Source organism: Drosophila biarmipes, chromosome 3R (assembly GCF_025231255.1).
Source record: "Drosophila biarmipes strain raj3 chromosome 3R, RU_DBia_V1.1, whole genome shotgun sequence".
NCBI lineage: Eukaryota > Metazoa > Arthropoda > Insecta > Diptera > Drosophilidae > Drosophila > Drosophila biarmipes.
The window spans coordinates 20,786,337-20,812,894 of NC_066616.1; the positions used below are offsets into that span (position 1 = coordinate 20,786,337).

Below are 26,558 nucleotides of genomic sequence, written 5' to 3' on the forward strand. Positions count from 1 at the left end.
GATACGGGATCCGATTCCTGTTTCCAGTTTCGGTTGTGCCACTGCTTTACCTGCCCCTCTCAACCCCCTCACCTGTCTGATCCGAACAGCTTCTAGTCCTCCTCTCGCAGCACTCCCAGCCAGCCACTTCATCAGTCTGCGGGCATAATGATGCCTTTGAAGGGCTCTGTGTGGCTAAAATACACGTAACTGAGCATAAATAAATCAGCATTTAAAACAAACCAAAGATGCCAGTGGAATCTTAATTGCGGTGGATATGTTAAACGATACAGCTGCACAGCAAGAATCGGGTTTGATTTAATTTATAAAAATAAATGATATACTTAATGATGAAATTTGTAAAGGAATATTATTATTATAATATCATATGGTAATGAAACTACTTAGTTAATATTTGGAAATATTTAAAAAAGTAATAGACTGAAATTAGAGCTCTAAATTTTCGTTGATTTTTTCGCTGCCCATTGAGTTGTAATATTTAACTATCGCTTAATTATGACAACTGATCTGTCGCACCCCTCAGAATATGGAGACCCACAAATGCCATGTCAATTTTAAAGACCTGCCAGATAATGCAGGGGGACAAATCGGATTGGGCATTGGAAACTGGAAACTGGGGTCCGTGGGCTGGGAAATGAGGTCCCAATGCTCGGCTGCATGTCAATGAAATAATCCCCGGCCTACCTGCCATCCTGTTGTTTTTCGTGAATGCATCATCTGCATATTTATTAAATGCATCTCGCATTGCTCGCCATCTCATCTCTACTCCAATTTGATATATTACACAACATAAAACGAATAAACAACGAGCGGACCGAGGTACTTACATATGTACATGAATGTACGTTGAGCACACAAACCAGACTCGATGTCGGCTGGCAGAAAGAGATGGGTGCACCGCCGGCGAAAGAGACGGGGCTATATAGATAGATATTCGGATTCGTATTCGGATGCGCATTGTGGGTGCGTTTGTGTGCTTTTGTGTATGCATTCAAAGGAATTAATTAATGTAGACAGCTGCAGACGAGCGCTGCGATTGTGGAAATGTGAAACAAAATGCAATTGTGCCCACATCTCGAAGATAGCTGGAGCGATGGAGAGAGCGATAGAGGCGGCGACGCACAGATGAGATAGAGATACACAGATAGTACGGATGGAGATGCAGCGGAGAGATACTACTGCCAAGTCGGATGCCCTGGGAGCTGCCACTGAAGGCAAACTAATTATCCCCGCCATATGTTGAGTGACAAACAGACAGCTCGGGGAATTCAAAGGGGACTGCCCAGGGAGGCGGAGTCGGAGGTGGAAAAGTGGAACTCGAAGTGGGAATATGAATCTGAATCCGAATCGGAATGGCAATGGGATGTGCGGCTCACTGAAAAATTAGTACATCAACTGACAACCACGGCTATTAATAGCCTTCACTCAGCCCAAGACGTTTATTTGATTTCGAGACATCAAAACGTAGGAGAAATCTCATAACACTAATTCTGGGGAAGATCAATATTTAATGGGAAAACTATAATGGGATGGGTGTACTACACTTATAACAAAATACTTAGGACTTATGAGAAAGCGAAATGTGCAATCAGCTTTAAATAATTCCAATAAATATTCTTAAAGGCAACTTCCCCGGCAATAGACTTTGAAGTTCGCCCAATCGAACTGTTTCCCATAGATCGTAATGGGGAATTATGAGCATGATTTATGGGTAGCTTGTAGTTAGCTTTTGATTTGCCCTGGTCCCTGACCTCTGCTCCCTTATCCCTACCACCGCGCCTTGCCGATGCCCACTTTAATGGAGTGTTTGCGTTTTGATTCCATTTTCCCCCTGTAGTTCTCGGCGAGTCTTAACCGAACCCAAATCGGTGGGGGGCCCTTGATGAGATGAGGGGCGAACGATGCCGGGGCTAAAAATATAATTTCTCATTGCGCTTTAAGCACACTTCACTGGTCTGATGTATGTCAATTAGTCGACAAATTGATTGCGGCGCATTCAACGCCGCCCGGTCGAAGAAGTGGGGTGGTTTCATCCGACTGGAGGGCAATAACGATGCTGTCTGGCCTGGGATCTCGCATCTCGACGGACCAGGGACCACAGACCAAAGACCCTTGGCTTTATGGCTATTCCGGATCGGAGTTTTGCCGGTCAAACTCAAGCGCTCCCGTTTGCGCGTCCATTCCCCTAATGCCCGTCAATTTTAACGATTTCATTTGAAGTTAATTTTAATTGCGCTTAAGTAGGAAATCTCAATTTCACAGCCATTTCGGTTCACAATCGAGGCAGGCAAATCAGCACGAATCTCAATCGTGATTTTAGAGCAGTTTTAGCGGCATTAATTGACCGCTTAACAAGGGTTCTCATGAGTGGGCCATGGCATGTGGGCTATTATTAAGCTGATAGTAATTATCGGAATAGTTTAACTCAATAGAAAATTAGGTTGATTTGATAAGGTTTGGTCAAGAAATCTGTTTTTGATTCTAGCTTTATTAACTAAATGAAGCAATTAACAAAAAGAACGTTAACGTCACATCTCTATCCAATATGTTAATTAAAATACAAGTTTATTATTTGCTATTCACCGTGCTAATGGAAATTTTTTATGTTCTTTGTCGTTACAGGTAAATAAATCTGTTAAATTCAAACCTATTTGGGAATTTCTGGAAATGCTCTCGAGCAATGGTAACAGTATAAGCCTTAAAAGCGTTTGTCAAATTACCTGGTTATGGAAAAGTCGATTCTACGGATGCTTTAACCAATTCAATTCAATAAACATTGCCACTTCCCTCTCCAGGCAAAGAGTGTGTTTCCAAGCATTGCAAACGCAACCAGCTAAAAATATTTCCCGTAAATGAATGCAAAACTGCTGCCAAAAGCCAAAACAAGCCAAAAAAGAGATGGTGTTGCACAGATTTGCTGTGGCATTTCGTTCGTCTGTTATTAACTCAATTACATTTCTGTTGCCGGATAGATATGCAAAAATAACAAATCCTAAATGATTCCGGCACCTGGGAGGTATTTCTCCTCTGGTCTTGGCTACTTTTTTACCTACCTACCGCATTCAAGGAGCGGTTTGGGATTGGGTTAAGGCAACCGACAGCATTTTGCTTTTTCTAAGTGGATCACATCCTCTATTTCGAACGAATGTTTGCCTGGCATTCGTAGGAAATACAAACAATGGTTCATTCAGATTCCAAAAATCGCTTATCGATTGCAATCTAAACACAGATCCCATAACACTTTGGTATGTTCCCACAGAAATCGCAATTTGCCGAGATACAAAAATGTAGTTTAGGGGAGGGGTCAAAATGTTTGATCCTTTAGTGGTTTTACCTAAAAAAGAAGTTGGTCGTATAAACATCTTTAGGGTTCTAGAAGCTGTAGTTTAAGTTACAAAGTTTATAAATAAGTTTATAAATATCAAAGTAAAATAAACTTCTTAGCGAGGTTAATAGGGGGTTGTAGTGCCTAGATGGATTTTGTATTGTCATCAAAGTTTTCTGCACCGTCATCGATAGCAACAAAAATAACCTGAATTTTTCTCGCTCGAAAGCGGAGGTGTGTGTGTATTATTTTATTTGTGTGTTTGTGGGAACCTTTTTGCCATTTCATGCCGGGTTTTTTATTGACTTTATTGAGATAGTTTATCTGGTTTATCCAGTGCGTGAGAGTTTTGACCACAAGCAACCAACTCATGAATGTTAATTGTGTTGTGATTGGGAGTGGGATAGCTGTCTAGGCCTTTTCTTCTTCTTTCTGGCCTTTTGTAACAGGTTTCTGCAAATTGATTTGCCCCTTTGTATCTGTATCTGTATCTGTATCTACGTACTTGTAAATGCAAATTGCTGTCGGCAACTGTAAAATTGCCCCTAAACCTTTTTACCAAAGTCTGGGAGAACAAAAAAAACAAAAATGTCGGAAAGAGAAGCGTGTAATATTTCATCCTTTTTGTCTATTATATCGCCCCTTTGTGCGTGTGTGTGTGTGTTCGTTGCCCCATTTTTACTCTCGCATTTATAATCCATATCCATATTTTGATTCACGAGCAGAGCGCCGCTTGTTTTTGTTATTGCTGTACACAAATTCGAGGGTTGCTTTTTGATGTGCTCCCTGTCGTTACCGTTATTTGTTGTTATTGTTTCGGTGGTGGCTGCGCATGAGAGAGCCCCAATCCATCGCACTCTCTCACTTTTTTGGGGTCTCACGTGCTCAGAGAGTGAGTTTAAGTAGTTTTGTTTTTTGGTCGGTTAACCGTTTTTGTTTGATGATTACGGCTCATAACAAATAGCGTCAAAAGAAACCACCAGGTGGCGCTATTAATGTGGTTGAACTTTTGGAAAAGTGGGAAAGAGGAAGAGAAAGTTGGAAAATTGTGACCCCGGGGGGTTTAAAAATTATTTGATAATTTTGTTTTGTGTAAAAAAATATGGTTAATATCGTATTAAATATTTATTGAATTTTTCTTGCCTAATAAACTTTATTAAGGATACACTCAAAACAAGTAATTATTTTATTTTAGTTAATTTGTTTTCCATTTTTTATCTTAGCCGTAATTTATTTTTATTACGCTTTCAAACAGTGCTACCACCTGTTATCGCAGCCTCTTGCATCTGGCAACGCCGTCTTTGGTTTTGGTCCTTCGCTGTTTCCTTTTCTCTCTGGCGCGCTCTCATTTGGTGCCAAACTCTCTCTCGGGGGGCCTTCTGTTTCTGGGATGCCTAAGTGATTTTACGTGTTTGGTGCACCGCACACGTCTTGCAGATGCCCCAAAGTCCCTCCCCCCTCGAAGCGCTCCCCATGCCGTTCCACTCCCCCCACATTTTCGATTTTCTGCACTCTCCCGCTCACACTATCTCTCACCCACAGCACAGCGTGTTATTATGGTATTTTTCCAGTGTGACCACCGCGCTCTGTTGTTTTTTTTTCACAACGGTCTGGTCTCGAGTCAGAGACTCTCGTTCTCTTTCTCATTCTCATTCTTGCCTTCGCGCGCGAAACAACAACAGCAACAAGGCGGCGGAAGGACGCGAAGAGCGCAGCGTATTGAAGGAGAGCATGGAATGCCAGTGGCAGCAGGATATCGTATTCGCATCGGGATATAAAAATGTCGAGTGCATTGAGTCGGGCTTCTAGTCTCACGTACGTGCCGGGCTCGCGATGAATGTGGCCGTATATCCGTGGTCGTAGTCCTTGTTGTCCTGCCGCCGTAACCGTTACTTCTGTGTGTGTCACATGCTGACCATCATCCTCATCGTGATGCCAAATGCAAATTAATTATGGACCCCGGCCAAAAGTGAACAAGTGAAACGAAGTGTGCAGTGCAGAGCAGTCCCCCACCAAGAGTGAAAGCAACAAAGAGCAAAACAAACCGTAAAACGGAAGTGAAGAAAGTCCGAAAGAAAGGGCAAGAAGTGTGCGGGAGAAGGGGAATTAACCAAACACACCATCTCGGCCTGGCGTTTAATGGGCCAAAAACAACAGCGGCGTAAATCGCTACCAAGTTTATTACAAAAGCAGTCAAAATTTTCACCATTTATCCGCAAATATTTAGTGAGTATCTCGAAGATGCCTCTGGGCCATAACCCCGCCCCCTTCACCTTTTCCTGCGCCCCCATTGCCCCCTCGCTCTCTCATTTCTCGAGCGGAAAGAGCGGAAAGAGCACGCGTGCAAATGATGTTTGGCCTCCTCCAGTTGCACTGAAAGAAATGCCATATCATATTATATTACACGCCGAAGCAAATTGTAATTTGATTTGATGTTTATTAAGTTCATCAAAATAAGTGTATATATAGCTGGGCAAACCCGTCTTATTAAAGTTCATCAAGCATTCATCCTGATATATCCATTATTCACTCCGCCAAATTGGTTATAAAAAATGTAAACATCTATTTGACCTGCGCATTTCAATTTGATATGTAGCCGATTTTTTTCTTCTTCTGTATGTTGTTATTGTCGGGGCCTTTTGGGGCGCAGAAGTGTAAAGCGCACGTCTTGAGGCTCAGATACGTCAATATAACAAAACACACAGATACACACTTACACAGCCATCAAGCAACAGAGAACATCGGCGGCTACAACAACAACAACAACCACAACGTCAATTTGTGAAGAAATGCGCGCTCGTGTGACCCTATAAAAACCATCGTCATACTCCCCCCGTTTAACCCCCCAACAAATAGGATATAGATACAATTTTTTTGTTTCTTCGCTGGTGGGCACTCACTCACACACCCAGGCACCTAAACACATTTTGATGTACTCGTCACCCACACAAACATACGGGCAGGGAAAAATACCGATACAGATACGGATACAGATACAGAGATTGTGGTGGCACCTTTTCTTGGGTTCTATTTTTTGTTTTTCGTGGCCCTTTGCCTTGGCCCGGCCAATAGGTAACCATTAGATACTGCCCGCCACAGTGGGTGCACGCTAATTGGAACGGAGGGTGTGGGTGTGTGAAAGAGACTTTAAGGGCGTTGATTCTTTATTACTAAAAGGTTTTTCTTCAAAAAAAATCATTATTTCCATTTAAGTCTTACCATGTGCAAAAGATTTCGAGATTTCAAGCACGGTTTTTATCTTGAAATCTTTAAACAAATTATACATTTGGGGTTTTGCTTTCTAATTGAGTTTAAAATAAATTAATAATCTCCTGAACGGAATTATTACGTTTTGTAAGCTCTGTGTAAGTACCAAAGCTTGTTGATACATTTACCCCAGCGGGCACCCACTGTACCTGGATAAGTGCCTGCCTGCAGCTGTCTGGCCCGGTATCCATTAGATACATTTGACGTCGCCTGGGGTGCGTGTGTCGGCTTTGTTGCCGTGGCTATGACTCTGCGACTGTAGCTGTAGCTAAGACGGTTGAGATTGCCTTTATTTGGGCCACAACAAAATGGGTGACATGTGAGATGATTGGATCCCAAGCAAGAGGCATATACGATTTGGTTTTACGGTGGCAGAAACGGTTGCCGGAATTGTTCATTTGAGACCTGAATAATGCATTTTCAATTGGCCATAAACCATTCCCCTCGAACACCCCAGAAACCCAAACCCACCGCTTAAGAGCTGCGGTTCAACTTTGCTTTGATGGGTCCAAAGACAGGTCCTGACATTGGAGCTGAGGCTTTGACCACAGCCATTCCCAAACCACGGCAACCACACAAAGCGGTGGCAAAGCCAACAGTTCCACAAGATGTGTTAATGATTTTGGCGGAAAACCTGTTCAATGCGAGGGAACAATTAATTTACAACGTCTTTTTTTTTGCTCTTTGACCCAATAGCCCAATCGATATGAGTGAGCTCTGGTACTCTGGTATCGATTGATTCTGTCACTCGTTTTTATCACTTTGCCTGTCATTAAATGAATATTTAATGCCCGACTGCATTATCCGTAATTGTTGTACTGTGTAGGTTGGCCGTAGGTTGGATTGTGGATCAATTTAGGCGATAACAACTCCATTTAACTAATTGAAGCCTTGACACTCACTTGAAGCATCCTCAATTGAGCATATTTTCACAGCTTTTGTATTGTCTGTCGTTGGCTTTTGTACACTTTTATTGAATCATTTCATTGGAATATGGTTGTTTGCCAACTAATTTGGCTGTTTTTAACATTAATAAATTAAAGACCTTTATTTATTGATGGTGTCAATGTATTGAAATTAAATTTATTAGAGCCCAAGATAAAGTGTCTTTTGATGAAATACCCATTCACTTAGGTTTAATATGCCTATTTTTCACTTATTTTATAAGGTGTCTGGGCTTAGACACAAAAGACCAAACTTGACCTTTACTTTCGGCTAGACGCAATTTAAATAGAAGTTGAGAAAACTTTGTTGTTCCTGTCATTAAGCGAATTATCAAGCATTAAATGACATCTAATTGTGGTAAATAGGGTGAGCCAGGCAGGCAGACATGGAAAAATATACAACTCTCGAGGAGAAGGAAAAGTATGGGGAGTTGCTGGGGAGCAGCACGTTTCCAAGAATTTGCCAAACAATACACAAAGTATATACACACGAGGCATCTAGCGGAGTCATCGTCTGTCCACCATCCTCATCCCCATCCCCATCTCCATTCCCATTTCAAGCCCCATCCTCATCTATACGTGAGCAGGGTGGTGGGCATTCAAACGTGCCTCTACTTATCGATTTTTATTTCATTTTTATCCGCTCCACGAGGAGCCGGCCAGTCAGCCACATCCCCACCCACTCCCGCTTTTGTCACAGTGTCCTCCTGTGTCCTATACACAGAAAATAAAATGGTATTGGGAACAGGCTTAGAATGTATAAATAATGTAAAATATTGCTATAATATCCAACAGGTTAAGAAGACATATAGCATTTGATAGCTGTTATAAAAGCCAAAAGGATATGAAAAGACATCATATACCAATCGTTATTAAAGCCACCACCTCATTATAAAAACCAACAGGTTTTATAAAACGTCTTCTTAAAATTGTTGTATTTCCCAACTTAGCCTCACTTCCTCATAAAGGATAGTACGACTACAAGCAACTTACCCTTGACTGAAAAGCATTCTTTAAAAAGGTATAATACCTATTATTCCGCTCTTTTTTCTTTGTGTACACACAGTATGCCTTGTCTTATTCCCATCCTATCCTGGCGGAGCATTGTTTTTCCCCCTTCTGTGCACAAACATTTTTGTATGCTTCTACTTATAAACGCGTGCGACTAATGGAGGTGAGGAGCTTGGAGTGCCGAGGACGCTGAGTCCGTAGTCGGCGACATATCGCCGTAACACCATCAACAGTTCATACGCCAGAGCAGAGGCGTGTAGTCCTCAGCCTCCATTTGGAGGACCCCTAACTCCCCCTACCAGTATTTTTTCCATCATCCTGACGACGACGATGATGATGATGCTGATGCTGATGATGATGTTGCTCCTGCAGTCGTTTACTCGGCTCCTTTTTCTGAGTCCGATTCGCGCGCACGGCTGCCATTGTTGCAAAATGTGACAATAGAACGGGCCGAGAGGCAGATGCAGAAAACCAGGAGCTGTAACAAGAATAAAAAGGAAGGGGAAAAACAGTAGGAGAAGTTGTAGAGCGAAATCAGCCATCCACAAGCAGCAACAGCAACGACAATGCAGCAACAATAGACCTCAAGACCGATGGGTCAAATACCCTTGTATCGATGAAAGAACATGATCGGGGTAATAATACATCTCGTAATAATTGCCTGAGAATTAGTTATTCTCGAGGTTGGGATAGGAGGCTTGTAATACTTTCTTTATGTTTTATGTAAAACTAATAGAACCTAAGAATATCAAGAAAAACGATTTAACTTGATGAGAAATCAATTATCCGAAAAATAGTTATGAAGGTTTCCATACCACATCCAAAAGAATTATTTTCAATACAGAAACAACGATAGATTGGGGATCTGTTGGGGACTAGGTGTTCTTTGGGTTCGGATAAAAGTACTTTAAAGTCTTTTAGTTTTAGAATAATGGAATCTAAGAATATGAAGCAAAAGATATATAGATAGAAAAGTCGAATGAAACATAATTAAAATAAAAAGATTGTTCCAATTTCCGAAAGAGTAAGGATTACTTAATCGGATACTGGAATAAACTTTTTCCATATTTCAACCCAAAGCTTTATTCCCGATCGCCCTCGAACAATGGTACCCTTTCGCTGCCCTGCAATTACTTATATTATTAATCGTCTCAGGGTTATTCGAGATTGATGCACAATTTCTATGCGATTAAAAGGAAAACCCCGCTGTGCAAGATTTCCAACCGAAGGCATAATGTCCCCTTAAAAGGGTAAAATAAGAGGACCAACAATTGCTAAAGAGTCGCAGGATGAAAATTTCAAAAACGACGATGGCGGCGCCGCTTGCAGCAGCTCCTACTTAGCAGTTGTTGTTGGGGAAGGGGTATTAAGCGGGGCAAAAAGGGGCTTACAAGGTGGAAAGGAGTCGTCGAGGATGCTGAGGTCATGCCAGTCAACCGAATAAATGAAACAACAAAGACCGAGATACAGACACAAGCACACACTTACCGCCACATAAAATATGCGAAAGCATAAGGCCGTCCCGAGGAGGAGGTCTCTCCAAAGTGTCCTCCGAGGCGAGGAGTCCCAGACTCATAGTCGCAGTCTGAACTCTGGCATATAAATATACCTTTTTTTTATTTTTCCGTAGCTACAGCTCTGCAAAATGAAATTTACTGGAGCGAAAAAAAATTGTATGCTTGGGGATGGACTGGCAACGGAGTGCTGTGCCGGGTTATAATCATGAGATAAATCCCATTAACGCATGATTTGGCAGAAAAAAGTTTGTCAATGCAACTCATTTCCTTGTTTCGGCGGTGATTTATGTTTGGCCAAAACAGATTTTATGTGCTAAATACTCGCCAATTATTGTTCATATATGTATGTTTATTGATTGGGAAAAATATTTTATAATAGTCATGACTAATTTGTTCTGCTGCGATACTGTGATTTGTTAGCGGCCATTAAAACGCGCATATTTCAAATGCTTTTTGGCCATTATAAATGGGAGAAGAGCATTAAAAATAGGGGTTTAAATTGAAGTACATCTGCTTATTCGGCCTGTAAAGGTTACCTTTTTCTGTATACACATTTTAATCAATTAGATCTTGCTCTTTGCCAGCTGCAAAGGCAGCTTAACAACCCGAATTACCTCCAAGGCGCACTAGAAAATATTTTCCCTGACGGAATTGAAGGAGGGGGTGGTGTTGGGGGTGTATCGGGTGGGATGCCACTACACTTGCACAGGGGGAAAATAGCAAAAACACTCTGCCACTACCTTTCAGTTCACATTTTTTTCCAGCTGCCTTCCGCCACTCCGTTTTTCTTGTACTTGTGCTGCAGTTACGTCTGTCGTTCAAAACGACTAAAATTTAACTGACTTTGACAAGCCGCCTCCTGGCCCCCTGACCGCTCCTCCTACCCCCCAGTCACCCCCGCCTTATGGAGAACCTCCAACCCCCACAGCCCCCCAGTGTGTGTGTGCACTCAGTCAGAATTGTGCCTTGTAAATAGGATTCATCTCGCGACGAGTCGCGACCAACAGCCGCTCGGTGCTGCCCCGGCACGAAATGCAAAATATTACGCGGCTCTGGCTCAGAATTTGTGTGCACTGAAAGAAAAGGGGTGTAGAAATTAAGTAATTAAGAGTGTTAGAAAAAGGACTTAGGACAATAGAAAGACACTCCTAAAAATGGCTTGGAAATTAAGGAAAATTTTATAATTATTTATAATATTTTAATGACTGGAAAAACTTATAAACATCTCAAAATTATGGTTAAATCTTAAATGAGAAGATATAGACTTTTTGAAATGATTCTGCAGAGTAAAAGTTTTATAAATATGATGTTATACATGACTATTTTCTCATCCCACGTTTAAGTAAATATTAGTTGTTTCCGTTGCTGTTATTCTCCCAGTGTAGCTATCCTTCAAAGGCGTTCTCAGCGCGTTGATGTTGCTGTTGCCATTGCTGCCTCTGTTTTGCGCCCAGACACTCAAGTAAATGGCCGTCAGGCAGTCGGGAGGCGTCCTCCCCATCCCCATTTATCCGGCCAGCTTGCACAGCTTCCATCTATCTATCTATCCGGCATCCAACATACAGCATCCAGCATCCATCCATGCATCCATAGCGTTGCGACCATTTTCGCCATGTCAGGCGGCAGCCAAAAGTGCGCTCATCTGTGGTCGCCTGGCAAAAGTTTGGCGTATCTATGTGTTCGCCGCGTTGGCTGGGTGTGTATCTGTGTCTGCCTGTCAATTTATCCTTTAGTTTCTCTTTCGATTCTCCTTTTTTTGCGTTCGTTTTTGGCTCGCCACCCACTCACCACCCATCTGGCTGTTAGTTTCGTTTGTGGTCTGCCTTTGTGTGAAATTACCAAGGGTCTGCAGCCTCGCCTCCGCCCCCGCCCCGCCGCCTGCTAACTGTTTAATTAAAGACTGCAGAAAAGGGAGTTGTCGTGTCAAAGATATCGCTATATAAAATATAATACAGCCGCCGAAGCAGCCGTTTTTATAGAGCCTTTGACTGGGTTAAACACAATCACTAGGCTTTAATTGAGGTCTCTGAGATCTTGTTTAATTATTTTTGTCGATCCATAATGAGGGTTGTTGAGAAGTGGGAAGGTATAGCTTGTTTTTGGGATTTGAGGGTTCTTTTAAATAAGTTCTAAAACAAAAAACAGATCTTTTAACTTTCTTAAAATGCGAATTATTAGACTGAACTGCCTGAATCAAAGATATTATCTCCTCGGCTTTTAATAGTAATTTTCGCTAGAAATCAGGCAGAAATCAGGCAGAGAATTTCCATGTGGTTAAGCCGATTATAAAACTAAAATTATCTTGCATTTATTTTTTAGCAACTATCAGTCCTAATTAAAAACCACAAGTAACCACTTTTAATTGGGGCCATAAAAGCTTGATCCCTTTTCACCCAAGTTGATGCTAGTTTAATTACATAATTGAAATGAAAGTGCTGCGACAAAAGCGTCAAAGGCAAGTCGAGGCGAACAGGGGATTATCCGCGATTTCGCCATTCAGTTGTGCGCGCTGGGCACATGTATAGATGCACATGCATGCGTATAGGAGGTGCCTGGCGCTGTTGCTTTAGATTTGGAGCTGGAGTCCACTTGCCAATCTCAATCTCCCTCCTTTGGTGGCTGCAAACAAACATCGCCCAGGCAACAGCCAGCCAGGCAGACACACACAAAAGGCGGCAGCCAACGATTCGCATTTCTCGTCGTTGCCGGGAATATATCCACACGGAACCCGAACCCAAACCCCAACCTTCTGGCCGTCTTCTGATGAGGATTGAATGGCAACGGCTGCTGCTGCCAGCGGGAGGCATCCAACAGGCCAGGAGGAGGAGCGGCTCCTCTCTGTGCGGATAGGTATAGGCTCAGGCAGGGGGCGCTTGTTAAATTCTTTTGCATTTAGTTTTGCTGTCGATAATGATGCTGCTGCGTCGGCAGCCGGGACTTGGACACACTGCATCGCATCCAAGCGGAGCTCCTGCGAAGGCACCTACCCTCCTTTCTCGCCCACCGAAACCCTTTCAGCTGCCGACAACGACGAGACGGTGATGTCGATTTTGATGCATGCTTATGTTCGCTTATCCTCCTTCTCGACTGTCTATACTCTATCGGGGGATATACTAAATATGGGGTATGATGGATTATCATAACAATACGAGTTTAAAAAGGGATTATAGTTGATGGAAAATTTATTTAGCTCTTTATCAGGCATAATTGATGGATCTGGTTTACTTTCTTTCGTTCTCTTTAAGTACTCCCAATTTAACAGTTGCAGTTGGTCTCATATTTTAAAAAATATTTTAGGATAGATTAGTCCAATATTTATCAGGATTAATGGTATCTATGAAATGCATACAATCCCTCACAGCTGAATGATATTTCCCGAACATTTTATATACGTTATTTATATGACATGATATTTCACATCCTTGCCATATAATCACATTTTAAATATTGTTTACGAACCGTGGCCCAAGGGTATTATTGAAAGCAACTTGGCGGCGGGTTGTTAAGGCTGAAGTATTATATTCCCTTTTGCTCCTCATTTCTGGCGCTCTTCACTTGCATCTGCTGCCTGTCCTTTCAACCTTTTCCGGCCCCTGGGTTTTCCGTACCCTCCCCCACTGGTCGATTTTCAGCTGCGGCAATATGTGCATGCAAATTATTCCCGGGAAGCTGGAAGCGAAGCTTCGAGAAGAAGGATTTAATACAATTTACTTGGACAAAGTAACGAATTATTGAACCATATGGCTTTGGCCTGGACAAAGGAAATAATTTAATAAATTTAAATGGGTTTGTAGGGCCATAAAAAGGGCCATATCCGGTGGATTAACTCCTTTTTAGCTAACTCTCTAGCTTTTTCCACACCTTCCCATCGACGCCTCGAGGGTTTCTGAAAGCGAGCTACCAATTGAATTAAATGCCTGTCCAGATTGGCCCTGCCTTTGGCCAATATTCTGAAAGCCGAATGCTGAATGCTGAAAGCAGAGCTCCCTGCTCCTCTAAAAAGCCCAGAAAAAAGTCGAACAAAAGAGGAGTGTGAGAGAAAAAGATACTCGAGCCGAAGAAGTGCAAAGAACTCTCGAAATGAAACTGGTTCTGGCCCAAAACCAAATTGTATCTGGTCTTCGGTACGTCGTCGTGTGTCGCTGTGTTCGTTTGTTATAGCATGCTATGGTATAGGGGCTCTCATCTCAGCTGGTGTTTGAAAATGTGCTAAGTTGCCTCGCTTTTGTATGCACAAAGGGGGAACCGAACGGAAAGCAGGGCCAAGGGGTAGGGTAAACAACTTTGTGAAATGGCGGACAATTATGGGAGATGCGCCGTGCTATCTCTGTGAGAGATACTTGGTGGAACCCGAGGACAGTTGCCACTTTGGTCACGTACCAAAAAGCGATTGCAGCTCCAGATATGCACACACTCCTACGGTGTACATTCCTACGTATATATTTGGGTCAACTTTGCGCCCGATTTTTGTAAGCAAATATTAATTTCGCCCTTGCCTTCGTTTCGTTTCCAGGAATATTGTCTCCTCCGGGTCCGTTTCTGACGCCCAGTCCATCGCCATCGATCTCAGCTAGCCCTCGTCTTCAGCCATCGCCATCGCTCTCGCCGTTCCCACAGGATGTGGTGCTCGTAGCCGGTGGCAGTCAAGTAAACGCCAACAGCAATCCCCAGGAACACGTAAGTTGATCGCCTAGGAGGTTTTGGAGTTTGTAAAGAATTTTAAACTAAAATTCACGTGCAAATCTGCTTGATTTTAGTTTTTTTCTTGTCACTTTGAAGAAATGCTCTTGGCTCTAAATTATTCTTAATTACTTTTGTTTAATACGAAGGCAGAGTTTTTAAATAAGAATAATATTATCTCTTAAATTTGTAGAACATCTTTAGTAATCTAATCTTTCTCTATTTCCTTCCAGGAGCGCAAGGCGGCGACGCCTGGCAGGAGACAGTCCATCCACCAGTTCACCAATGGCAGTCCCAATGCTGGAACCGTCGTCTTCCAGCCGAGCCCCTCACAATCGCCGGCCGCTGCCACGACGGTCATCGGCGTGACCAGTGGTGGCCTGATAGCCACCGCCGCAGGAGGAACTGGAGCCGGCTTAGGTGCCGGTGTAGCAGGAGGAGCTGGTAGCAGTGCCGGAGTGGGAGTGGGTGTCACACTGCATGGAAATGCCATTGGGAACGAGCTGAATGCCACTCTGGTGGGTTCCAATAATATCCAGCTCAATAAGGTGGGAATCTATAATTATTATTTTACACAAGCTAAAATATATTTTTCCTTTATAGAAGGGCACCAAGCGGGCAACCCAGCAGCAGCAGCAGCAACAACAGCAACAGCTGGGCCACCAGATCTTCAGCAGCGCCGTTGCACCCACCTCGATCAGCAGTGCGACTGCGGTGGCAGCCGGCGGAGGAGGCTATGGACAGTTCAATGCCACCGCCATCAGCACGCCCACCTCGTTTGCCACCTCGGTTGGCAGTGTGGTCACCAGCAGCGGCGCCAAAGGTCCGACGAAGGGTCAGAAGGGGCAGCAGCAGCAGCAGCAGCAGCACCAGCAGTTCCAGCACTACCAGAGCAGCAGTCCCCTGATAGCGGACAGTCCCATCCCGAGTCCCAGCGGCGCCATAGCAGCGGCTGCGATTAAGCCTCCAACTCCGCAGCCCCAACCCATGCAGATGCTGCCCCAGCAGTTCACCATCTCGCAGCAGCCGCAGCAACAGCAGCAGGCGCAGCAGGTCTTCCAGTTTATCCAGGGACCGCAGGGCCAGCTCATAGCCACCACGCAACAACAACAGCAGCAACAGCCCATCCAGCAGCAGCAGCAGCAACAACAACAGCAGCAACAGCAACCACAGCCTCTCCAGCAGCAACAACATCGATTCGTTAGCAATGCCGGAGTCACAATGCCAACCGGCAAGACCGGCAAGGCACCGCAACAAATCCTGCCCAAGCCGCAGCAGGAGCTGCAGCAGCAAAAGAAGGGCTCGACCGCAGGTGGAGCGCAGATCTCGCAGTCGCCGCAACAAACTGGCCAGGCCAACAATCCCACCCAACAACAACAGCAGCAGCAGCAGCAACAGCAGATCCTGCTACCTGCAACCACCAACCAGCAGTTGCTCCTCAACCAGATGCCCGTGCTGGTGCAGCAGAATCCGCAGGGCGTGCAGCTGATCCTGCGTCCGCCCACGCCCCAGCTGACGACCACGCCCTCTCTGGTCATCCAGCAGAATGCCCGGGGACAGCCGCAGCTGCAGACGCAGCCGGCCCAGCAGCAACTGCTGCGGATAGTGGGCACCAATGGAGCGACCATGCAGCTGGCTGCCGCGCCCACCTTCATTGTGTCCTCGCAGGCGAACCTTATCCATCAGACGGCGGCGGGTCAGTTCCAGAGCGCCATCAAGACGGGCACGCAGCTCACGGGTCTGCATGCGGCCCTAGCACAGGCACAGGCCCAGGCGCAGGCGCCACGATCTCAGCCGTTTGCCACGACGGCCACGTTGAACACCCAGCTCCTCGGCCCAAGTGTGGCGGCTCAGCTGCAGAACCTGCAATTGGCGGCTGCCCAAATCCAAATGCCCAACGGCCTCACCGCGATCTCCCAGCTACCAGCTCATCTGCAGCAGAGCTTGGGTGGAGCCACCATCAATCTGAATCAGCTGAATGGGGCGCACTTGCAGCAGATAGCCAATGCTTTTCAGACGCCGCAGGCTCCCGGAACAAACAACGGCGGAGGTGCGAGCACGACGGCGGAGCTCTTTACCCAGTCGTCGCCAGCGCATGTGCCGCTGGCCGTCACCCCGGAGCCACTGCGTCAACCGACGCCGGTGCCCATGATGCAGCAGCAACAGCAGGCGGCGATGGCCACCATCCAGTTGCAGCAGCAGCAGCAACAACAGCAGCAGGCGCAGATCCAACAGTTGCAGCATCAATTGCAGCAAACGCAGTCCCAGGTGCAGCAGGCCCAGCAATCTGTCCAGGCGACCACTGTTCCAGAGCCGAAGAAGAAGCCGCGACCGCGCAAGAAGAAGCAGGCGCCAGCAGCAGCAGCCCCAACTCCAGCAGCAGCCGCACCCGCTCCTTCAGTGGCGCCCGTCGAGGTGAGGCCACCGACACCCCAGAAGATAGTCATTGCGGCCACGCCCACGCCACCGCAAGTAGTGCGCTCCAAGTCGCCTTCGCCACCACCAACGACAATCCAGCGGAGTAGCAACGGAAAGTTGGATCTCGGCGATGTGATGAAGTTCTGCGGCATCACTGGCGACGACGACGATGACGAGGACTACGGCATGGGCTTGGACACTGGGCTAGCAACCGAACCCGAGCCAGCGACTCAAGCCCAGGCGACTCCCAGCAGCGGAACAACGACGGCAGGCAGCAGCGGCGACATCATGATCTCCATACCGAACCAAAACGGCAGCGATGGCCTGCCCTTCACCCTGACCATTCCCGCTCCGCAGCCCCAGTCCTCGACGGCCTCGCAATCGGGAAACGAATCAGCCACCGAAATACCAAATATCCTCATCAAGATCGATCCTAGTGCGGAGGCGGCGGTGCCGCCGTTTGGTCTGTCCACTCCGCGGCTGCCCACAGCCGAGGAGATCCAGAAGCAGGCGCAGCAGCATTTGGCGCAACAGGCGGCAGCAGCTGCAGCGGCGGCGAAGGCGACCACCACTGCCACACCGACCATAAACATAAGCCTGCCCAGCATGACGCTGCAGCCGCAGGTGACTCCGGCACCCATGGCAACGCCCAACCCGGCGCCAACTTCCAACCCCGTGTCCACAACGGTGGCGGTGAAGCCAAGGAGAAAGCCTGCGGTGCGGAAGAACGCCAAGAAACCGGAAGTAATCACCAGCAGCAGCGGCAGCACCATGATCTCGTCGAGCAGCGGCACCACCACCACGATCAGCAGCAGCACCAGTACCATCCTAAGCAACAGCCAACCCACCACTGTGAACACCATCACGCTGACCACGCCCACTCCCGCCACGAGCAGCAGCAATTCCACACTGATGCTGACCCACGGAACGCCGACGGCTGTGCCGAGTCAGATTGGCAACATTCAGATCTCACAGGTGCACAATCATCACCAGTCCGCCCTGCCGGTGAGCAGTGCGGTGGAGAACAAGATCCAAATAATGCCGATCCTTCCACCGGGAGCAACGGTGATGGGGGGTACACCGGGAGCGGGGTCCCATGCGCCCACCTCCCAGTCCACCCAGTTGGTATTTCAGCCAACGGTTCCCTCGGTGGCCCCGACGATCAGTACGGAATCCACAGGGTTCAAGTTGTCCAGCGATGGTCGACAGATGCAACTGGTTGCCATACCGCAGGCCACTCCACCGCCGACGACAGCCAGTACCGCCCAGCCAGCGGTCTCTACGACGCCCACGCCGGCCCTAACCGCCGGTGGAGCCACGATTCTGCCACCTCAGTTAACTGGAATGCCCGCCAATGTATCGGTTTCAGTGGGATCTCCTGCATCGGCTGCGGCCCTGGTTCCACAGCTCACTGGTAGCCTCACGCTCACCGTGTCCGAGCAATGCGAGCGACTGATTCTGCGACATGATCCCAACAATCCGCAGGACCATCAATCGCAGCTCATCCTGCAGGCACTGCTCAAGGGTGCCCTGCCCAATGTGACCATCATCAATGAGCCGACGCGCGTGGATCCCAACAAGCAGCCAACGCCGATGTTGCAATCCCAACAGCAAGTCATCCAAATCCCCCAGCCAGTCGCTCCACCTCAGACCATCCTGCAGCAGCAACAGGCGCAACCCAAGGTTTCAACAGCTCCCAAAATAGAAGTTAAAGGTAAGTGAACTTAAAGAAGATACTTGTCCTTCTAAAGATCCTGTTGTTCCCATGTTTTCTTGAATGAAAAAAAGAGGTCTAAGTAAACCTAATTGAAATTTTCTCCCATTTCAGTGGCCAACAATAGAAAAATGTCAGGACAGGGAGCACATACCGCCAGCAGTATGTTGGGGATGACGAGCACCACAACCACCATGTCGACGATGAAACCACCGGCCACAATGCCCGCCAAGCAGAACGAAGTGATGTCCTTCCCGCCTCTGCCGCTCAACTCGCAGGTTCTCATCCAGCAGCAGCCACTGATCCCCGCGCAGCTGCAGCCCCAGTTGCAACCGGTCACCGTGCCCGTGAGCCTGCCCACTCAGCCTGCAACCATCTCCGTGCCAATACCCTCGCCGGCGCCTGCTCCGCAACTGGCCAACAGCGGACAGCAGCGCTACATAGCCCTGCCGCCTATCGATCCCACCACTCAGCAGTTGTTCTGCCTGAACAGCGTGACCAATCAGATCACGGCGATGAGCGCGGGCCAAACGGCAGCTTCGATTGGACCCACAGAACGCCTGCTCATTGCCCCGGCCGGGATAAATGCCCAACAGCTGGCCCAGTGCCTGCAGTTGGGACAACTCCATTTCAACGATGTTAATCCCTTGCCCACCCAGCAGCAGCAGCAGCAGCAAGTGGCGGTCAGTGGTGCCTCATCGTCGATGGCACTTTCTATGCCACTGCGACCTCAGCCCCCGCAGCAGCAGATCGTGCATCCCATCCAGCCGATCAGTAATGGCTTGGCCATCACCACAACGGCCAGTACCACACTGACCACGACCACGAGCACCACCTCACTTACCACGGTAACCAAGCAGGTGGCCAATGTGGCGCCGATAATCGATCAAAGCAAGGCGAAACTGGAGCCGGCCAAGGCAGCCACCAGTGGTGCTGCTGGTGGAGCGGTGGTCAAAAAGAAACCGGTGCGGAAGCCCAAGGCGACGCCGACGAATGCCTCTGAGCTGGCAAATCTGAAGAACGCCAGCGTGGTTAAGCCGATGCCAAAGTTGGACCCCCTCTCGCAGAAGCCCAACAATAATCCGGTGCAGATTGTCCAACCGAATGTGGCCAGTGGCAAACAGATGATTGTGGTGGGCAGCTCCAGTTGCACAACAACCACCACGACCACGATGAGCGCCAGCATCCAGCCCTTCCAGACGACGAGTGGCACCAAGTTGGTGGGCGTCACGGTGCCCATGCAGCAGCAACAACCGTCGGGCACGGCGGCGATATTGCAACAGCAGCAGCAACAGAGGACGAGCTTCAGCTTGACGGCCACCACGGTGGCTACTCCTGCTCCAATGCCATCTCCAACAGTGGCTTCTGGAGTCAGCCAACTGCAATTGCAGCAGCAGATGCCACCCCAACAACAACAGCAGCAGCAGCAGCAGCAGCAGTTGCAAGCCCAACAGCAACAATTGCAGGCTCCCAAGCAACAACAGCCGCAACCGAACACTGTGTCCCGGGTGCAGACCATCCAACTAACACCACAAATGCAACAGGTTTTCAAGCAGGTCCAAATGCAGATCCAGTTCCTCACAATAAAGCTGCAGAACAAAACGACCTTCCTGCCCGTCTCCCCGGAAATCGATCCAGCAACTATTGCCGCCTACAACAAGCCGATGACCGATGCGGAAATAAATCTGGCACTGCAGCGACTCTTTGCCGAGCAGCACCGAATCCTGGCCTCCGGCAAGGAGGTGCCCACTCCGGAGGGCATGTTGCCGACGGCCAACGGAAGTGGAGGATTTACGCTGATGCCACAGGCGGTGCAACAGCAGCCGCAACAGCAGCCTCAGTTGCAACCGACGGTCTCTGAGCCATTGAAGACTATCGTGCCTGCCAATGTGGTGCAGCCCAACAACCATTCATCCACCACAGCAGCCGGAGCAGCCGCTGGCGGTGTCGCAGCTACTCCCAATGCCCAGCAGAACATAACGCAGCGGATACACATCTATCCCATGCAGCACCAGCAGCAGCAGCAACAGCAACAGCAGCAGCAGCAACAGGCGGGCAACAAACAAAAGCAGGTGCAATCCAAACCGCAGCAGGAGCAACAATCACAGCTGCAAATAAAACCCAAAGAGCCGGCCAACAGGAACAAAGCCAATAATACCCAGCAGCTGCAACAAAGCCCACAGCAACTGCAGCAACAGCCACCCAACGGAAGCATCAATATGTTACCACAAAAAGTAAACATGCTGCCCGTTGTCCAGCAGCAACAGCAACAACTACAGCAGCAGCAGTCGCAACAGCAGCCAGCAATGCTCAACAAAAGCGGACCACCACCGCTGATCTTCTCCAGCTCCACCAATCTGCTCAACAACAGCAACAGTAGCAACACTCTCACTAGCAACTCTGTAATGCAGGTGAACAGCATGTTGCCGCTGCCACCATTGCAACCTCAACAGCAGCCGCAGCAGCAGCAGTTACAGCAGCAGCAACAGCAGGCAACACCAATCCTGCCACCAGTAGCTGCATCAATGGGTGTGGGACTTGGAGTGGCGCCAGGACCGATTGGAAATCTGGTGCCAACACTGCCGAGCATACCGAGCCTGCCCCTTTACATGCCAAACAAAATGGACGAAATGCCAACGCAGAAACCCAAAATAGCACGCCTCTCCTTGTGAGTAGTTGGTTGAACAATGCCGATTTCACGAAAAGCGGCCAACTGGATTGCAGATAAAGCAACGCACCACCGAGCCTGGTTACTAACTTTTGTATTTTCGCAGATTCGTGCGCCAACTGGAGGTCGACCAGGAGAGCTGCCTGAAGCCGGACTACGTCAAGCCCTTCCGCACCAAGGACGAGGCGGTTAAGAGGCTCATCAGGTGAGAAATGGCCTCGAAAAACGATAAACTTAACCCATTGCTGACACGTGTTTTTCGTTTAGGTACCATTGCATGCATGAAAACGATGTGGAGTTGCCGTCCGACGAGGACGAGGAGTTTGAGTCCACTGCTCTGGGATTCCAGGACAAGTTCAGACAGCTTAATGGCAAGTTCCAGGAAATACTAATGCAGGAATCAACGGTATGGAAAGCCCCTATGCTATCTACATAAATCGTTATTAACCTATTTTTCGTTATTGTTAAACAGTTACCACATCGCACCTCGGAGCTGCTGCAAATGCAACAGCTGATGATCGACGATCTCAAGGGCGAGATCAACGAAATTCGCACCGCTGAAAAGGAGCTGGAGCAGCAGCTGAAGGAGGAGCAGAATAGCGAGAAAACAACGCTGGCCAGCGAACTCCAGCCAGAGGCTAAGGTGAAGGAGGAGATTAAACAGGAACCGATCGATAAGTCAGCCCATCCGGACGGCGTGGTGGACAAGTTTGATTTGTTGAAAAACAGCGCTGATGTCAACAAGGCATTCAGCAAGTCGCAGCCACAGCAGAGTGCGACAGTGAAGCTGGAGGAAAGCAACGAAGCTGGCGAAGCCACAGTTAATGGATCTGTGAAGAGCGAGGGTCAGGACAAGGAGTCATCGTCGAAGTATATCAAAAAAGACTACGACAATTTCGATATCGAGTCTGAGCTCACCACCAGCTTCATCATGAAAAAGGTGGAGAACAAAGCGGCTTTGGCCAAGAGCGCAGAGGCTCGCTACCAAGAACGAAACTTGATGGACCAACAACAGCAGCAACATCAGCAGCAACAACATATCAAGGGCAATGGAGGAGACGCAGTGGATCAGGATGATAGCTGGTATTGCCTGCAAAAGGAGCTTAATCTTATGAATAATGATGCAATGCAGCAACCGCCTCAACAACAGCTTAATGGCAACCAGCAGCATATGCCCATCAGCCGCCAAACAGCGCAGCAGCAACAGCAGCACTTTATGGACAACTCCAACTCCAACAATATGATGAACAACAGCAACCACATGTCCGACCTGTTTCCCAACGGCTGCATTGACAAGAGCAACCAAAGCACCACCAGCAGCAGCAACAGCAGTTGCGTTAGCGAAAACCATGCCGGTTCCAATCCCGTCAAGACTGTCTCCTCTTGCAGTGGCCAGCGCGAACAGCCGGTGGTCATTGATGCTGAGCAACAGAACGAGCATCCGGCCATCAGTGAGTTATTCAGCAGTGACTCGGATGTACAAAAGTCCGTGGAGACGCGACTGGAGGCAATGTTCGGAGAGTCACCCGTGCATCTGGACGTGAAGAGCAGCAGCGATGCGCACGACATTGAGTCCAACCTGGATGAGATCTTTGGCGATTCAAAATCGCCGGCGGTCAACCACAAGAACAAGTTGAACATGTGGGTGCCAGATGCCACATTTATGCAGCAGACGCCACAGCAACAGGCGCCGCAACAGCAGCAGCAGTATGCAGGCGCTCAACAACCATCACAGCAGCAACATCACATTGAACTGAACTGCAACAATAACCCACGCTGGATGCAAAGCATGGAGGCGCACTACAGCGACTTCCTCTCCAGCGGAACCAGCAACGGCGAGCTGGTGAACGGAGGAGAGTCGCGGAAACGTAGCTGGGATAGCCAGCTGATGGGCTCCGGCAGCGATATGGAAGATGACAACAGCAGCAAACGCATGTGCACTGCCTCGTCGTCGTCCTCTTCATCGCCCATGTCGTCGCAGCAGCAGCAACATGTCCAAGTGCCTCAGCACGGTCTCCTGGACTCGGACATGCTGCCAGCTGGATTCCCTCAGATGTTGATGGAGCAGCAGCAACAGCAGGTTCAGCAGCAACACAACTTTTCCTATGGCAATATAATGGATCAGCAGCAGCAACAACAGCACCAGCAGCAACACTTCCAGCACAACCTGCAGCAACAGATACAGCAGCAACAGCACCAGCAGCAGATGCATGTCAACCACATGGGCGGAGCAGCAGTGGTGGCTGGCGGAGAGTACGACGATGACATCAGTCGGCATGTGGCCAGCGCCATTGACAGCATCCTCAATCTGCAGAACAGCGGTGACTCGCTGCAGTTCTCCCTGGGCTCGATCCTGGGCGACAGCACGCTGGACGATCAGCGACAGGCAGGCGGCAATATGCCCAGCTGCCAGCAGGAGCAGGTGATTCAGCGTCGCCGCCAACTGGGCGAGGAGATGAACGACTGCCTGATCAGTGGCGGTGGTTCCGCAGTAAGTGGAGTGGCGGACAACAGCAGCAACATACTGCTGGAGCACCACCACCACCAGCAGCATCAGATGATGCAGAGCCACCAGCAACAGCCGCACCTGCAGCACCATCACCATCAGAACATGTCGCAGGCCCAGGCGGAGCATTTCGGGCAACTGAACGACTTTAGCTGCGTGGCCGGCGGCTTGGACGATCCGGTCAAGTCGATAATGACCTCCTGACTTGGAGCGCCTAGCACCACCGCCGCGGAGAACGCCTCCAACAGTCTGATACTAGAGTTTAATGCCACCACCTTGTGAAAAACGATTGATAATAATGAATTCCTGATTGTATAGATACCCGTCTTAGTTGTCCTTGGTTATTGTTTTACCCCCGAGTACAACCTTTAATTAGATCTAAGTTGGAACCGTAGCATAAATTGTTTTTACTTATTGTTTGTATTGTTTAGTCCAATGTTTTGTACAATATTTGACCAACCCTCAAATTACCAATTACTTAATGCAAGGGGAATGAAGGAGGAGAGAGAGAGAGGTGAACGTGTAGGCATCGGCATCTGTAGTACGACAGCCCCAATAAAGCGAAGAAAGCAATTGACGTGGTGAATTGAAAACTAAACGACGAATAGCATCAAATGCTTCTCACAGAGGTACACTAAACGGAACATAATATTATAAATTATATAGCTACAGTAACTAAGAGAAAGCCCCTAGACAATTTATTCAAATGAAACCAAGAAAAGTACGTAAGAAACTGAAGGCAATGATGAGATGAGGAGGAATCACGCGCAAAACAAAAGGGAGGGAAAACGAATTGGTTGTATAATTCATAATTAAGTTACTTGAAGCAATTCTGAGAAACAATTAAAATCACGTTGCCAATTTTGTTGTCGTTGGAATATCAGACAGAGCAATTTATCCGCATCCAATCGATTTTAGAAGCCCAGATAAAATATATTTATTTAAGCATTACGTTGCGAAAAAGTTTTGTACATAGTTAGAGCATGCAGCAGTTTCATTCGCGCCCCCGGCAACTGTCTAAACAGATTATAAATATATATAGCTAAGCATTTTAAAAGAAAGGAAATATCATTTCAAGCGCTTTACGTACGACTGCTTCTGATATTACAGACAAACAAACCAACCAACCAACCAACTAACTAACCTATTGACGTGCTCAATTCGAGAGTAAAGAATATTTCGGCATAGCTACGGGTGTCATTGGAAAGCAAATGCAAAGATCTTAGGGATTAACGAGTACCAACTATGGCAAACTACGAAGCAAACCAAAAGCAGTTCAAAAATCACAATTTTAGCCAATTTAGTTTAAACATTTATAAATTATTGAATCTAATGTAATATCTTATACACTTAAACCGATCGATTGAAGATGAGTTGAGGAATGACAGGAAAAACAAAAAAAAAAACAAAACAAATTAACGAATCGTATCAATTGTATCTTGATCTTGCGACAAATCTGACTTGTGATTTGTGCCACGTTTTAAATATAGATGTCTGATTAGCTTGTAAACATACATAATAAATACGATTAAAGTCTATGCAAGAAGCAAAAACGAAAAAGAGAACACCCACACTCAGTAAGCCACTACAAAGCTTATCCAAAACGAATCGGAATCGCGAGTTGAGAGTCGCGAGTCGCGAAAGCAATTGTAAATGTTTGGCGTGGGGAGGGCGGGCGCCACGCATCAATTACATACCAATTACAATACTAACTACTACTTTAATACCACCACTAACACACCTACTACGATACGTACTACCGTGGACGGAATGCTTGTATTACGTGTAGTCTGTAAGGGAACTTCGAGAGGTACCATATTTTAAGATGTGCTTCGATAATTCAGGCCCCCACACCCATGATTCCTAGACCATAACCCGCACCCATCCCCATCTCCCCCGTCTGAGTTGCATGATCTTGTATTTCTATTTTGAAACTTTCTAGTTATTATTCAAAGACAAATAACTTTGGTGTAAAAATGTATATGTAATAGCATAATTTAAGTTGGCAACCCAAAACTGAATAAATTTAAATCTATTGATAGATCATTAATGCGAATTGTTTTAAGTTGTATTTAGAACAAAATCGAACTCAGAACTCAATCGGTCGCCCCTCCCGCAACCACCTTTCCACAACAAGAACAACCGCAACAACAAAGAGCAGTGTCGTCATTTGAATTGTTCAGCTAAATGTGTCTAAATGTAATTTAACATAAAGAGAAAACTAAAGATTTTTAAACAAACATTGTGAGTTTTAATTAAACATCATCAGCATAGGGAGAGAGAGACAGCAGAGCAAAGGAAACAACTTTAATATTTGATAGTTTATTAAGCCCATCCATTCATAGTCGTCATAAACATTAAGTACATAAAACAAAGCAAAAACAAAACAAACAAAGGATTCAATATAAATCTCACTGAAACGCAACAAACCGAAAGCCCAACTGAGAACGAAAACTAAATAAAAAGAAAATGCAATCAAAGTTCATGCATTTGCGTTTGTACTGGGTG

General features: G+C 47.1%; 1 protein-coding gene across 1 annotated transcript in view; it reads left to right on the plus strand.

Annotated features, from left to right (window-relative positions):
• LOC108026142 (mucin-17) overlaps positions 1–26,530 on the plus strand; it is a 47,283-nt gene extending 20,753 nt beyond the window's left edge. The window contains exons 3-9 of the mRNA XM_017096871.3: positions 14,578–14,741; positions 14,978–15,292; positions 15,348–18,876; positions 18,991–21,544; positions 21,651–21,749; positions 21,812–21,950; positions 22,017–26,530. Coding sequence (XP_016952360.1) covers positions 14,578–14,741; positions 14,978–15,292; positions 15,348–18,876; positions 18,991–21,544; positions 21,651–21,749; positions 21,812–21,950; positions 22,017–24,254 — 9,038 coding nt within the window. The 3' untranslated portion in view covers positions 24,255–26,530. The remainder of the gene's footprint in view (positions 1–14,577; positions 14,742–14,977; positions 15,293–15,347; positions 18,877–18,990; positions 21,545–21,650; positions 21,750–21,811; positions 21,951–22,016) is intronic.
• The last annotated feature ends 28 nt before the right edge of the window (positions 26,531–26,558 follow it).